Consider the following 16,147-nt stretch of genomic DNA (forward strand, 5'->3'; position numbering starts at 1 on the left):
ACCTCTTCACCCAGAGGGCGGTGAGAGGGTGGAACCGGCTGCCAGTGCAAGTGGTGAACGCCAGCTCGATTTCAATGTTTAAGAGAAGTTTGGACAGGTACGTGGATGGGAGGGATATGGAGGGCTGTGGTCCTAGGGCAGGTCGAAGGGGCTGGTCAGCGTAAATGGTTCAGCGCGGACTAGATGGGCCAAAGGGCCTATTTGTTTCTGTGCTGTAGTGTTCCATGACTCTACAGGTCGGTGGGACAAGGCAGAGTACGGACTAGATGGAACGAAGGGCCTGTTTGTTTCTGTGCTGTACTTCTCTGCGACTCTAGGACAAGTTTAATTTATGATCTCGGAGTAAAGGATTCCACTACCCACCCCCCCCCCACGCCTCCCCAAAGCAAAGAGTGATCGTTGCAAGTTGCTTTCGTTAGGGACAAAGCCCAGGGCAAGTCCTTCCGACCCAGCAAGCCACCTAATTAACACTAAAGGCTGATTTATACTTGTGTGTCAAATGTACGCTGTAAGTACGGTGTAGCCGCGTACCCTATGCTGTGCTCTACGCTGTACTCTACGCAAACCCTACGCCGTAGCCTAACGCGCACCTCTCCCAAAATGTAACTGCGCGTCGCAGCGACGCAGACTGAAACAACAGTGATTGGTCCACTTGGTAGCATCGCATTTCCTCCTGCGCTGCAATAGCTTCCCATTGGGCGACTGAAGGGCAGGGAAGGAACTCTGGCTGCAATGCTTTCAATAAAGCTTTACAGACCTCCAAAATTATGGAGGACCCTGTGCTCGACGCCAGTTTGTAGCTGGCTGCTACTGCCTGTTGACTTCCACCTGAAGCTAAACCTCGAATGGTGATTGCCAGTCGCTGTGCGTACACTGATGTCATATTAATGGTTGGAGACGATGAACCAAATCGTCAAATCTACCTGTCGGCATCCGAAAATATTTGAAATGCTTTTTTCCTCGTCCATGTCTCTCAGTGGCCGGACAAGCACAGAAAATTCACCCTCCTTCAGTTTCAGTCGCCATTGTTTGAAGTTTGAGTTTCCTTGTGTTGAGTTTCAACGCAAAGAAACTCAACACAGTGGCATAGAAACCCCACCGCCAACTAGCGTTTTGGCAGTGTATTGCAGAGCGACGCAGACACACCAACGCACAGGTATAAATGCTCACAACGGCATAGCCCACTTGCGTGAGCTAGTACGCACAAGTATAAATCAGCCTTAAGCCTAATCACAGGACAATTTACAACGACTAATTAACCTAACCAGCACGCCTTTGGACTGTGGGAGGAAGCACACGCGGTAACGGGGGGAACGTCCAAGCTCCTTAAAGGCAGTGGCGGGAATTGAACCCGGATCTCTGGTACCGTACGCTACTGTGCCGGGCTGTATTCCGAATGTTATGGCTAGGTTGGTGATAAGACCATAATCTGATCGGCCCTGCAGCTTCCCCCGTACCATCCCCCTAATAAGAGCGGCTACACTCACTTCTACCCCCCGACACTCCAGAATTTCTGGCGTACTGCCGGTGTCCTCTACAGCGAAGACTGACGCAAAATACTTACTAAGTTTGCCCATTTCTTTGTCCCCCATCACTCCCTCTCCAGTGTCATTTTCCAGTGGTCCGATATCTCTCATCCCTTTTACTCTTTACATATCTGAAAAAAAAAACTGTTTTTGTACCCCCTTTGATACTACTGGTGAGTTTACCTTCATATTTCATCTTCTCTCTTTTCCTGGTTTTTTAAGATGCATCTGTTGGTTTTTAAAAGCTTCCCAATCCTCTAACTTCTCACTAATTCTTGCTATATTATGCGCCCTCTCTTTTTTGTTTTTATGCGGTCCTTGTCAAGTACCATTGCCTCATTCTCCCTTTAGAATTCTTCTTCATCTTTGGGATGTATCTACCCTGCACTTTCCGAATTAGACCCCTCTACCATCTGATTTCTAAATGGACTCTGAACCCATGAACACTAACTCAATACTTATTTATTAAAACTATTGTTTGGCGACAATAAAGTATAAAAATAATTTATTTTAATTTAACTATTTAATATACACATATATTTAGATTAGATTAGATTATGAAGACACACAGTCCTCTTCTATTGTCATTTAGTAATGTATGCATTAAGAAATGATACAATATTCCTCTGGTGTGATATCACAGAAACACAGGACAGACCAAGACTGAAAAACTGACAAAAACCACATAATTATAACATATAGTTACAACAATTCAAGCAATACCATAACTTGATGAAGAACAGGCCATGGGCATGGTAAAAAAAGTTCAAAGACTCTCGAAAGTCCCACATCTCAGGCAGACGGGAGGAGAAAACTCTCCCTGCTATGCCCGACCACAGTGCGACTCTAAGTCCATCCGAAAACTTCGAGTCTCCGACCAGCCCTCCGACACCGAGCACTATCTCTGCTGAACGCTTCGACCCCAGCCCCGGCCGCCAGCAGCAGGCAAAGCCGAGGATTTTGGGGCCTTCCCTCCGGAGATTCTCGATCGCACAGTAGCAGCGGCAGCGAACCGGGCATTTCAGAAGTTTCTCCAGATGTTCCTCCGTGCTCTCACGGCTGCCTCCAGCAAATCAGAATTGTGCACGGTACCCTATTTAACAAGTGCGATATCATTTTACCGTGGAGAGCTGCGCGCACTGCCATCTTCTCCTCCCGCCTTAATATACTGACTGTAATCCACAGATTTTTCCCCCAGTATTCATCACGTATGCTGCCCCAACGCTAACAAATTTCACGGCATACGCCGGTGATAATAAACCCAAATCTAGTGCTTGCGCGGAAGTGTGACGACTCTTGCGGACTGCTCCCCACCCCCCCCCCAGCTCAATCCTTGCTGATTTGATGCAAGTGCATTTTACTGTACTTTCGATGTCCAAGAGACGTACAAAGTTAATATCGTCTAAGTCTTCTTTAAACATGTTCGGCACAGCATTGTGGTCTGAGAGGCCTGCATCGTGCTGCAGGTTTTCTGTTTCTACAAACGACAGACACTATAATTATTACGCATAATTACTACAAAATAATTACTTTGGATCCATTTTCAGGACAGGACGCACTAAAGATAAATGAACATTAACTCTTAGACCCTGCAGGGGATAGTGAGGTCAGCTGAGAAGATCATCGGGGTCTCTCTTCCCGCCATTACAGACATTTACACCACACGCTGCATCCGTAAAGCAAACAGCATTATGAAGGACCTCACGCACCCCTCATACAAACTCTTCTCCCTCCTGCCATCTGGCAAAAGGCACCGAAGCATTCGGGCTCTCACGACCAGACTGTGTAACAATTTCTTCCCCCAAGCCATCAGACTCCTCGATACCCAGAGCCTGGACTGACACCAACCTACTGCCCTCTACTGTGCCTATTGTCTTGTTTATTATTTATTGTAATGCCTGCACTGTTTTGTGCACTTTATGCAGTCCTGGGTAGGTCTGTAGTCTAGTGTAGTTTTTGTGTTGTTTTACGTAGTTCAGTGTAGTTTTTGTGTTGTTTTTCTATTGTTTCCTGTAGCACCATGGTCCTAAAAAACATTGTCTCATTTTTACTGTGTACTGTACCAGCAGTTATGGTCGAAATGACAATAAAAAGTGACTTGACTTGACTTAACAAAGAGGAAAGAGCTTACAAAAGCACCAGACAAATAGTTACCAGGAAAACTCGTGGGATGAAGTCCAAGGTTCCGGAATGGTGCGTGCCCCAGCACATTAATGGAAATGGCTGCAGAGAAAGTTCATCTGCTGAGAATGGTCGGCCAAAATCCTCTGGATTCTGCGAGAGTCCTGGAAATGTCGTCCCATGAACAAAGTCACCGGACAGAATGACGAGCCGGCAGTTCTGAAGTAGTCTCTCTTTATCCGACAAAATGAGAGACGGCAAGATTCATGCTGAGAGCCCTTTCGGAGGAAAGAGGCCCGCCTGACGCCCCCCCCCCCCGACGCTGCACGACATTTTGTGCGCCGGAGATCAAAGGACGATTCCATATTTACAATGCATCCACAATGCTTTCTTTGAACTACGCACAAATTTCACCCCTCCCGCCGTGCATCCACACCACCGGCACCCGAATGAACTTACATCAGCCTTCTCTGGTCGTCCAATTAACTGCAGCTCCCGGCCCTTCGGAACCCTGTTGTTCCAGAGCTGCATTTTAAACTTACTCTGCAGCCCATATTCAGATCTGCTGACTGGTGGCTGAAGTTATTTGCTATACGTGCTAACCCCCTTCCCACCGCCCCCAAAAAAAAAGCTGTGACAGGAAAAGTGTAAATGTAATAGGTTCTCAGTTAGTCTGAGCATCAACAGTTACAGGGAGAAGACAGGAGAATGGGGGTTGAGAGGGATAATAAATCAGCCATGATAGAGTGGTGGAGCAGACTCGATAGACAATAGGTGCAGGAGTAGGCCATTCAGCCTTTCGAGCCAGCACCACCATTCACTGTGATCATGGCTGATCATCCACAATCAGTACCCCGTTCCTGCCTTCTCCCCATATCCCTTCACTCCGCTATCTTTAAGAGCTCTATCTAACTCTATTTTGAAAGAAACTAGAGAATTGGCCTCCACTGCCTTCTGAGGCAGAGCATTCCACAGAACCACAACCCTCTGTGTGAAAAAGTTTTTCCTCAACTCCGTTCTAAATGGCCTACCCCTTATTCTTAAACTGTGGCCTCTGGTTCTGGACTCCCCCAACATCGGGAACATGTTTCCTGCCTCTAGCCTGTCCAATCCCTTAATAATCTTACATGTTTCAATCAGATCCCCTCTCATCCTTCTAAATTCCAGTGTATACAACCCCAGTCGCTCCAACCTTTCAACATACGACAGTCCCGCCATCCCGGGAATGAGGGTAGCGGGGGGATAGGGCACTGCACAGGATTGAAAAAAGCTGCAGAAAGTTGTGAACTCAGTCAGCTCCATCTTGGGCACCGGCCTCCCCAGTATCCTGGACACCTTCAAAAGGTGATGACTCAAAAAGGCAGTGTTGATCATTAAGGGCCCCCACCACCCAGGACATGCCCTCTTCTCATTGCTACCATCAGGGAGGAGGTACAGGAGCCTGAAGACACACACTCAGCGATTCAGGAACAGCTTCTTCCCCTCTGCCATCTGATTTCTGAGTGGACATTGAACCCATGAACACTACCTCACTAATTTTTCTTTCTCCACTGCTTATTTAATTGTCATATCAATTTCTTATTGCAATTTATAGATGTTTAAAATTATTATGCACTGCACCGTACTGCTGCCACTAAGCCACACATTTCATGATTATAAGCCAGTGTTATTAAACCTGATTCTGAAATGGACGGTCCAGTTTGTGGTGGACTGTGAGGGGGCTAACTCACAGCAAACAGTGTCAAGGACAAATGGGCTACTGTCTGACTGGCGATCAGAATCCGGTGGAACAACAAACACAGTGCTGCTGGGCCTTTATCATTAAAAAAAAAAGTTTTATTTTATTTAGAGTTAGGGCGTGGAAAAGTCCGTTCCGGCCTCCTGAACCCTGCCACCCAGCAACCCACCGATTTTACTCCCAAGTCTAATCACAGGACAACTTAAAATTAACTGATTAACTTACAATTACAACCGATTAACCTGCTGAGCGGTACACTTTTGGACTGCGGGAGGAAACCGGAGCACCTGGTTCACGGGAAGGAGCGTACAAAATTCCTCACTGGGGATGCTGGAATCGAACTGTGAACTCTTGACGCCGCGCGCTGACCTTTACACCAGCGGCTCTCTCTATACAGACGGGCCACGTTTTAAGGCGTGCCAGGCTGCCCGCCCTGATGCTAACAACTTCCTGCAGCAGCACCCGCCCAGAGTGCCCTGCCTGTCTGCATCGTTGTGTGGGAGGGAAGCTGGCAGGTATCGGACCGCAGGGCCCTGCAGAGGACGGTGAAAACTGACCAGAGGATCATCGGGGTCTCCCTCTCCCCCTACTTGTGACGCTTACCGCGAGTGTTGTATACGAAGCAATACCTGAAGCATTGTTGAGAATCCCTACCACCCACCCCACAGTCTCCTTAACCCTGAACGGTCAGGAAGGAGGTACAGGAGCATCAGGGCTAGGACTGTCAGACTGGGTAACAGCTCCTTCCCTCAGGCTGTGAGACTAATGAATACCCTGTCACCACTGGGGTCTCGTCACCAACCCCCATCCCACAATCTCTCTGACCCACGACCATCAGGAAGGAGGTACAGGAGCCTCAGGACTACGATTGTCAGACTGGGTAACAGCTTCTTCCCTCAGGCTGTGAGACTAATGAATACCCTGTCACCACTGGGGTCTCGTCACCAACCCCCATCCCACAATCTCTCTGACCCACGACCATCAGGAAGGAGGTACAGGAGCCTCAGGACTACGATTGTCAGACTGGGTAACAGCTTCTTCCCTCAGGCTGTGAGACTAATGAATACCCTGTCACCACTGGGGTCTCGTCACCAACCCCCATCCCACAATCTCTCTGACCCACGACCATCAGGAAGGAGGTACAGGAGCCTCAGGACTACGATTGTCAGACTGGGTAACAGCTTCTTCCCTCAGGCTGTGAGACTAATGAATACCCGACCACCTCTAGGGTCTCGTCACCACCACCCATCCCACAATCTCTCTGACCCACGACCATCAGGAAGGAGGGACAGGAGCATCAGGACTACGATTGTCAGACTGGGTAACAGTTTCTTCCCTCAGGCTAGGAGATTAATGAATTCCCTGTCACCACTGAGGTCTCATCACTGGGACAACGAGCTGCTTACTGTTCACCTGTCCTGTGCACTGCATGCATTTTGATTTATATTTTGCTAACTGTTTTATGTGCTGTGTGAGATATATGTTTTGTGGGGGTTGACAGGTTTTTGAGTAGCCAGGGTGTGAAAGGTTACGGGGAGAAGGCATGAGAATGGGGGTTGAGAGGGACAATAAGTCAGCCATGATGGAATGGTGGAGCAGACTCGATGGGCTGAGTGCCCTAATTCTGCTCCTATGTCTTATGACTCTGTGACCTGATTCTCCTTAAAAAAAAGAGCAGAAGTGGTCAAAGTCTAATTCAATAAAACAATTAATTATCTTTAAAACCAGAATCGTGAAAGTCGTCCATGTCGTGTTTGTGAGAATTGAACCCAGAGTTCGCTGAAGAGTGGGTCAAAGGGTGAACATAAAACGTGGAAGGAGGAACGGTCAGGAAGGTGGAATACGGGTCAATGGGTGAACATAAAACATGGAAGGAGGAACGGTCAGGAAGGAGATACAGGAGCATCAGGACTAGGACTGTCAGACTGGGCAACAGCTCCTTCCCTCAGGCTGGGAGACTAATGAATTCCCTGTCACCACCGAGGTCTCGTCACCGGGACAGCGAGCTGTTTACTGTCTACCTGTGCTGCCTACTACATGCATTTTGAATTATACTTTATTAACTTATTTATAACATAATATTTTGGTTTTTTTTTGTGCTGTGTGTGATATATGTTGTGTGGGTGCACCATGGCCTGGAGGAATGTTGATATGTTTAAGGCCGATTTATACTTCTGCATCAAACTGACGCCGTAGGTACGGCGTAGCCGCGAACCCTACGCTGATCCCTACGCCGTAGACTGACGCACACCTCTCCTAAAATGTAACTGCGCGTCACGGCAACGCAGACTGCAACAACTGTGATTGGTCCGCTTGGTAGCATCGCATTTCCTCCTACGCTGCAATAGTTTCCCATTGGGCGACTGAAGGGCAGGGAAGGAACTCTGGCTGCAACGCTTTCCATAAAGCTTTACAGACCTCCGAAATTATGGAGGGGACATTTCGCTTTTACAAAGAAAGATACTCGCTTTAAACTTATTTACCCCGAGAAAGACTACCATGACCATGAAGCCTTGCATGGGCAGGTGTGTGCACATGCGCGACGTGCGCGAATTGCAGAGCGATGCAGACACAGCAACGCACAAGTATAAATGTTCACAACGTGCGTAGGCCACTTGCGTAGGTTACGGCGTCAAGTTGACGCAGAAGTATAAATCAGCCTTTAGTTTTATGTATGTACAGTCAGATGACAGCAAACTTGACCTTGGACTAGGTTAGGCACTGAGTGCAGTTCAATTTACTAAACTAGAAAGTGAGTTAGCAAGAGGTTTGTTGACAGAGTATAATGTGGTTATCTGCTTTGGAAGGAATTGGAATATTATTGTCACATTTAGTGGGTGGCGGGGTGGAGATCAGTCTCTACCAAAGGAGGTGTGAGACGCTCCTGCTCCCGCCAGCCTGCGGGTCACCCTTGGGCGAGGTGTAGCACCTGCTTAGCGCCCCCCCCCTGATCAGGGTCAGGTGAAACCATGGGGACAGGTGGTGGACGGTCGTACCAGCAGCCGGTGCAGATCACAAGTCCTGGTGATGCGACCACTGACACCAGGCAGACAATCTCTGAAGAGTATTGACAATGGCTGGGGGTCACCCTGTCTCATAAAGACCAAGAAGGCAGCGATGGCAAACCACTTCCGTAAAAAAAAATTTGCCAAGACCAATCAGGGTCATGGAAAGACCACGATCGCCTCAATAAGGCAACATCCGTCCCCAAGGGACCCTCACCATCCTGGGACTTCCCCCCTCTTGTGATTACAATCACCAGGGAGGAGGTCAGGGGCCTTAGTGATTCAGGAACAGTTTATTCTCCTCTTGCCATCAGATTTCTGAACATTAAGACTTACATCTGCATTATTAAACGTACATATGCAATTGGACCTTGGACTTTCTGATTAACAGACCCCAATCTGTTAAGTTAGACAACCTCTCCTCCTCCACTCTCACCCTGAACACCGGCGTGTCTCAAGGCTGTGTGCTGAGCCCTCTTCTGTACTCCCTTTTCACCTATGACTGCCTTCCTGTACATGGTTCTAACTCCATAATCAAGTTCACAGACGACACCACGGTGGTTGGTCTGATCAGAGGGGACGAAGAGCTGGCCTACAGGGACGAGGTCCAGCACCTGGCCGCGTGGTGTGCCAACAACAACCTGGCCCTTAACACCCAGAAGACCAAGGAGATCATTGTGGACTTCAGGCGTGCTAGGAGCCACACTCACGTCCCTATCTACATCAACAGAGCTGTAGTGGAGCATGTATCAAGTTTCAAATTCCTTGGTGTCCACATTTCCAAGGATCTCACCTGGTCCCTGAACTCCTCCATCCTGATCAAAAAGGGGCAACAGCGCCTTTATTTCCTGTGGAGCATCAAGGAAGCTCACCTCTGTCCCAGGATACTGACGGACTTTTACCACTGTACCATTGAGAGCATACTCACCAACTGCATCTCAGTGTGGTATGGTAATTGTCCCGTATCGGACCGCAAAGCACTCCAGCGTGTGGTGAAAACTGCCCAGCGGATTATCGGCACCCAATTGCCCACTATTGAGAACATCTACCATAAACACTGCCTGGGCAGGGGGAAAAGCATTATCAGGGATGCATCTCACCCTAACCATGGACTTTTTACTCTCCTCCCATCCGGTAGGCGCTACAGGAGCCTCCGCTCCCGCACCAGCAGGCACAGGAAGAGCTTCTTCCCTGAGGCTGTGACCCTGCTGAACCTCACATCACAGCGCTAAGCAGTATTGCATCCGTATTGTACTGTCTCAGTACTTTTATATTTGTGTGTTGTAGCACTTACTTTTCATTCGCAGTTATTCTGTAAATAACACTATTCTTTTGCACTTCTGGTCAGATGCTAAATGCATTTCATTGGCTTTGTATCTGTACTCAGCACAATAAAGTGAATCCAATCTAATTTTTTGGCAATTTTATGTCTTTGCGTTACTGCTGCTGCCAGGCAACGTTTTTCACGGCACATAACAATCTTCACGGGGGTAACACCGAAGAAGGTTGCGAGGTCGAGTCCCATCCAAGGAGGGATAGTCGTGGAAATGCGGGATAGCTGCTGCCCTTGAGCCGGGGAGATGGGGAGGAATGTCTTCCCGTGAGAAGGGTTCATGCAGGTACAGCCACCGGGGATTTGAACCACCAGGGTACGGGAGGGGAGCAGGCGGCGGGCTTGGGGCTATCACTGAGGTTACAGAATGGGGCCGAATGGCCTCTATAGCTGGCCAGCGCCGGCCACTCGGCCCAGGACAGGGACATTATCAGGGCCGGACAGCACCGACTACCGTGAGCGCTGCCCCTGCCAGGGGAAGTAGGCGGTCAGCCGAGGAGCGGGAGGCCGGGAAGGGTGCGAAAGACAGCGGCCGCCGACTCACCTCCATCCCGAGGCTCCAAACCCTCCGGGACCGCCGGGCTAGGCCCACCTCTATGGACACGTGTCCTTCCTTCCGCGGCACGACCCAATAAGCAGGCAAGGTTACAGCGACGTCAGGTCAGGGTTCCAGTTCTAGCCAATCATCCCTCCGCTTTGACGTGTTACCCAACCAGAAGAGAGATGGCCGACCCTTGCTATAGGGCGAATCACACTCAGGGCGGTACTTCCTTCAGCCTATCATATTGCCGGTCTAACGCTGACCAATCAGGCACCCATTTCGGAGGGATTAATTCCCAGTTTGTCAGGTGCTGCCGGTGGGAAGAGTGAGGCGGGCGGGAGCAGATTAAAAAGTTCGGTAAACTTGGTGGAAGAGTTCCGGAAGTAGGCAGGCATTCAGAAGTTACTGATTTTTTTTAAAAGCTCTTTGTAGTGAAGACATGTAAAGGCTGATTAAAATATGTCCTTCTCATTCTAGTGCGTCATCCCTAATGCTAACCATGCCTATTTCGACTGCCCCGATAAATAGAAATCTACCTTTCAGGTAGAAAATTACTGGCTAGTATAAATGGAAGGCAGGATGTACACTGGATTCATGTGGCCAACAGTAATGTTATTCTTGACCTTCTCCAAGGATCGTCCCTTGTCGTGGTAGAGAGGCCGTCTGAGATACCGTCTGGAGTTTAGCCATCTGGCGCCTAGGTCCTGGTAGGGTCCCCAACCGCGGGAAAGGAAAGGTTCCAACTAACAGCGATCGAACTAGCACAGCCGCTTCTCATTGCTACCACCAAGGAGAAGGTACAGGAACCTCAAAATTCTAAGCAAAAGTTTATTATCAGAGTGCATACATGATGCCACATACAACCCTGAGATTTTTTTTTCTGTGGACATAATGAGCAAAGCTATAGAACAGGAACTGTAAACAGGATCTGTAAACTGTAAACATCAGCAAACTGTGCCAATGCAGATATAACTAAATAGCAATAAATAACGAGAGCATGAAATAACAATATAACAGAGTCCTGAAGTGACTGTCCGCCAGAGAAAGCAGGATCTCCCAGTGGCCACACATTTTAATTCCAAATCCCATTCCCATTCTGATATGCCTATCCACGGCCTCCTCTACTGTAAAGATGAAGCCACACTCAGGTTGGAGGAACAACACCTTATATTCCGTCTGGGTAGCCTCCAACCTGATGGCATGAACATCGACTTCTCTAACTTCTGCTAATGCCCCACCTCCCCTTCGTACCCCATCCGTTATTTATTTATATACACACATTCTTTCTCTCTCTCTCCTTTTTCTCCCTCTGTCCCTCTGACTATACCCCTTGCCCATCCTCTGGGTTTCCCCCCCTCCCACTTTTCCCTCTCCCTGGGCCTCCTATCCCGTGATCCTCTCATATCCCTTTTGCCTATCACCTGTCCAGCTCTTGGCTCCATCCCTCCCCCTCCTGTCTTCTCCTATCATTTTGGATCTCCCCCTCCCACTCCCACTTTCAAATCTCTCACTAGCTCTTCTTTCAGTTAGTCCTGATGAAGGGTCTCGACCCAAAATGTTGACTACCTCTTCCTAGAGATGCTGCCTGGCCTGCTGCGTTCACAAGCGACTTTTATGTGTGTTGTTTAAATGAGTGTAGGTGTCCCCTTTTGTTCAAGAGCCTGATGTTTGAGGGGTAGTAACTGTTCCAGAACCTGTTAGTGCAAATCCTGAGGCTCCTATACCTTCTATCTGATGGCAGCAGTGAGAAAAGAGCATGGCCCGGGTGGTGAGGATCTCTGATGATGGATGCTGCTTTTCTACAACAACATTTCATGTAGATGTGCTCAATAGTTGGGGGGTGGGGGTTACCCGTGATATACTGCCTCTACTGACAACACGCTGGAGGAACTCAGCAGGTCCTGATGAAGGGTTCCGGCCTGAAACGTTGACCGATCATTTCCACGGATGCTGCCCGACCTGCTGAGTTCCTCCAGTGTGTTGTGAGTGTTGCTTTGACCCCAGCATCTGCAGAGTATTTTGTGTTTACTGCCTCTACTGTTAAGACACTCAACATTTAAGGAACAGCTTCTTCAACTACGCCGTCAAATTTCAAAGTACTGTACATATGTTATTGAAGTTTGTACACTATATAGTATTTGTATACTTGAGATTTGACTCCTTGCAGGCAGCCACAAAAGTAACATTTTCTGAATGGACAATGAACCCATGAACACTACCTCACTATCCTTTCCTCTCCTTTTACACTAATTTAATTTCTTTTACACATATACGTAATGTAATTTACAGTTTTTCATGATTATGTATTACAATGTACTGCTGCTGTGATACAACACATTTAACAACATCTGTTGGTGATAGTGAAACCGATTCTGAAGACCGTAACGGTAGAGCTAGCAGCAGATATTTATTTACTTAATTTAATAAAATAAGATATTTATTTAAATCATAGTTATTTATTTATCTGTCTATCTATCTATCCACCTATCTATCTGTCTGCCTGTCAGTCTGTCTATCTATCCATCTATCCGTCTGTCTATCTATCTATCTGTCTGTCTATCCGTCTATCTGTCTGTCTATTTATCTGTCTATCTGTCTATCTATCCGTCTATCTGTCTGTTTAGCTGTCTATCTGTCAGTCTTCTATCTATTTGACTGTCTATCTGTCTCTCTATCTATCTGTCTATCTATCCATCTATCCGTCTGTCTATCTATCTGTCTGTCTATTTATCTATCTATCTGTCTATCTATCCGTCTATCTGTCTGTTTAGCTGTCTATCTGTCAGTCTTCAATCTATTTGACTGTCTATCTGTCTCTCTATCTATCTGTCTATCTATCCATCTATCCGTCTGTCTATCTATCTATCTGTCTGTCTATCCGTCTATCTATCTGTCTATTTATCTATCTATCTGTCTATCTATCCGTCTATCTGTCTGTTTAGCTGTCTATCTGTCAGTCTTCTATCTATTTGACTATCTGTTTGTCTCTCTATCTATCTGTCTATCTGTCTCTCTATCTATCTGTCTATCTGTCTCTCTATCTATCTGTCTGTCTATCTATCTATCTGTCAGTCTGTCTATCTATCTGAGAATCTACCTGTCTATTTATTTATTTATTGAGGTACCGAGCAGAATAGGCCCTCCCGGTCCTTCAAGCCGCCCCATCCCCGATTTAACCCTTGCCTAACCACAGGGTAATGCACAGTGACCAGTTAACCTGCCGAACGGTAAACCTTTGGACCGCGGGAGGGAACCCAGGCAGTCACGGGGAGAAAGTGCAAGCGCCTTACAGACATGACACATCACGACGGCAGTGAAGGATCCCTCCGGTCGTCTTGCACTCCGCGCCACTGGACCCTGAGCCCCGACCCGTCAAAAGAGCGTGTGGTGGCTGCACGTGCGTTTGCCTCACAAAGTCGCACTAGCGCTCTCCGTTCAGGGTACCCGCCTAACGCCCCGGATTTGGTCCTGTAGCGAGCAGCGAGTGGTAGAGGACATGCCAATGGACGCGCCCTCAGGATGAGCGTGAAGCTCGACTCCAGTGAAAACCCGACTACTCTGATACTAGCAGCATGCCCACCACTGCACCCGTATTGTTTCTCAATGGCGAGGCACCAAATTTCTTGGTGTTCACCTGGCGGAGAATCTCACCCAGTCCCTCAACACCAGCTCCCTCGCCAAGAAAGCCCAGCAGCGTCTCTACTTTCTGCGAAGGCTGAGAAAAGTCCATCTCCCACCCACCATCCTCACCACATTCCACAGAGGTTGTATCGAGAGCATCCCGAGCAGCTGCATCACGGCCTGGTTCGGGAATTGCATCATCTCGGATCGCAAGACCCTGCAGCGGATAGTGAGGTCAGCTGAGAAGATCATCGGGCTCTCTCTTCCCGCCATTAGAGACATTTACACCACACACTGCACCCGTAAAGCTAACAGTATTGTGAAGGACCCCACGCACCCCTCATGCAAACTCTTCTCCCTCCTGCCATCTAGAAAAAGGTACCAAAGCATTCGGGCTCTCACGACCAGACTGTGCAACAGTTTCTTACCCCAAGCCATCAGACTCCTCAATACCCAGAGCCTGGACTGACATCCACATCATTTATTATTATATTGTAATTTGTCCTCTACTGTGCCTATTGTCTTGTTTATTAATTACTGTACTGCCCTGCATTGTTTTGTGCACTTTATGTAGTCCTGTGTAGGTCCATAGTCTAGTGTAGTTTTTGTGTTGTTTTATGTAGTCTAGTGTAGCCTTGTGCAGTCTCACATAGTCTAGTGTAGTTTTGTGTTGTTTCAAGTAGCACCAGGGACCTGGAGGAACGTTGTTTCATTTTTACTGTGAACTGTACCAGCAGCTTATGGTCAAAATGACAATAAAGAGCAACTTAACTTGACTTGACTAATGAGTCCACAGCCAGTCCAATTGATGTGGTTAGGGAGCCAAGACTTACACAGCCCTGTGTGGTTCGTGAATTCACTGCCTCGAGGTCACACACCAAAACAGGTTTCCCCCAGCCTCTGGGGACGGGTTTGGCCATCAAGCCCTCCGAGTCTCGGCCCGAAACGTCGACTCTTTATTCCCCTCCCTGACTTGCTGAGCTCCTCCAGTGTTTTGTGGGAGTGTATTCTTTCACCACGGGGAATCTGGGGTTGGGGGTGGTGGGGGGGGGGGGTTCTTTCACGCAGAGTCTGACGTGCCCCGCCCGGAGAGGTCGGGAGCCAAAGTAAATTTATCATCGGAGCACGTTTCCGTCACCAGATGCAACCTCGAGGTTCGGGGCCAGGTTTGACGTCACCAGCGAACGTCGTGAAATTTGTCAACTTGGCCGCGGCGGGGGGCTGCTCGCGCAAGTCGCCTTCTTGATGCCGTCCCAGAAGTGCGTCTTCGGGGGGCGCTGTCGGGCATTTACGGGAAAATAGAATCAGTGAAAATCTACACACTGAGACTGACAAACAACCAAACTGCAGTTATAAAGGAAGCACGGCAACGCCTCTCCTTCCTGAGGAGAGCTCGATAGTTCCATTTAATAGCAGAGAATGCATACAGTATACAACCTGAAATTCTTACTCTACACAGACGGCCACGAAACAGGAGGAAAACCCCGCAGAATGAATGCCAGAGAAAAGGCAAGAACCCCAAGGTCCTCCCTCCGTCCTCCTGCGCACAAGCAGCAGCAAAATGCATCAGATCCTCCCCACACTTGTTGCAGCAAAAAGCATCGGACCCTCATCCAACCCGCCACGCGAACAACAGCAAAGCCTCCGAAGAGAGACCATGACCACGGTCTACAGTCCATCACAAACTAACTGTTCATCCCAACAGCTCGCCGTGACAGTCTCTCTCTCTCTCTGTCTCTCTCTCTCTCTCTCTCGCTGAGTGTCTCTCTCTCTCTCTTTCTCTCTGACCATCTCTTTCTCTGGCCCTCTCTTTCTCTCTCTCTCTGACCTTCCCTCTCTCTTTCTGACCCTTTCTCTGACCCCCCCTCTCTCTGATTCTCTCTCTCGCTCTCTGACCTTCTATTGCTCTCCGACCTCTCTCTCTCTCTTTCTCTCTGACCCCCCTCTGTTTCTCTGAACCCCTCTCTCTCTGACCCTCTCTCTTTATCCCCTCTCTCTCTCTAACCCTCTCTCTGAGTCTCTCTCTCTTTCTCTGACTCTCTCTCTGACACTCCCTCTCTGACTCCCTCTCTCTCTCTCTCTCCGACCCCCCCTTTCTCTGAACCTCTCTCTCACTCTCTGACCCTCTCTCATTATCCTCCGCTCTTTCTCTCTCTGACTTTCCCTCTCTCTTTCTGACCCTCTCTCTGACCCCCTCTCTCTGATTCTCTCTCTCGCTCTCTGACCTTCTCTTGCTCTCTGACCCCTCTCTCTCTGACCCTC

General features: G+C 48.5%; 1 protein-coding gene across 2 annotated transcripts in view; it reads right to left on the minus strand.

The window, feature by feature from the left end:
* The window catches only part of cdk5rap3 (CDK5 regulatory subunit associated protein 3), a 102,101-nt gene extending 91,764 nt beyond the window's left edge, over positions 1–10,337 (minus strand). For both annotated transcript variants that reach the window (XM_063037049.1, XM_063037051.1), the window contains exon 1: positions 10,268–10,337. In XM_063037049.1, coding sequence (XP_062893119.1) covers positions 10,268–10,273 — 6 coding nt within the window. In that variant the 5' untranslated portion in view covers positions 10,274–10,337. The remainder of the gene's footprint in view (positions 1–10,267) is intronic.
* Positions 10,338–16,147: the final 5,810 nt, after the last annotated feature.

Source organism: Mobula hypostoma, chromosome X1 (assembly GCF_963921235.1).
Source record: "Mobula hypostoma chromosome X1, sMobHyp1.1, whole genome shotgun sequence".
NCBI classification, from domain to species: domain Eukaryota; kingdom Metazoa; phylum Chordata; class Chondrichthyes; order Myliobatiformes; family Myliobatidae; genus Mobula; species Mobula hypostoma.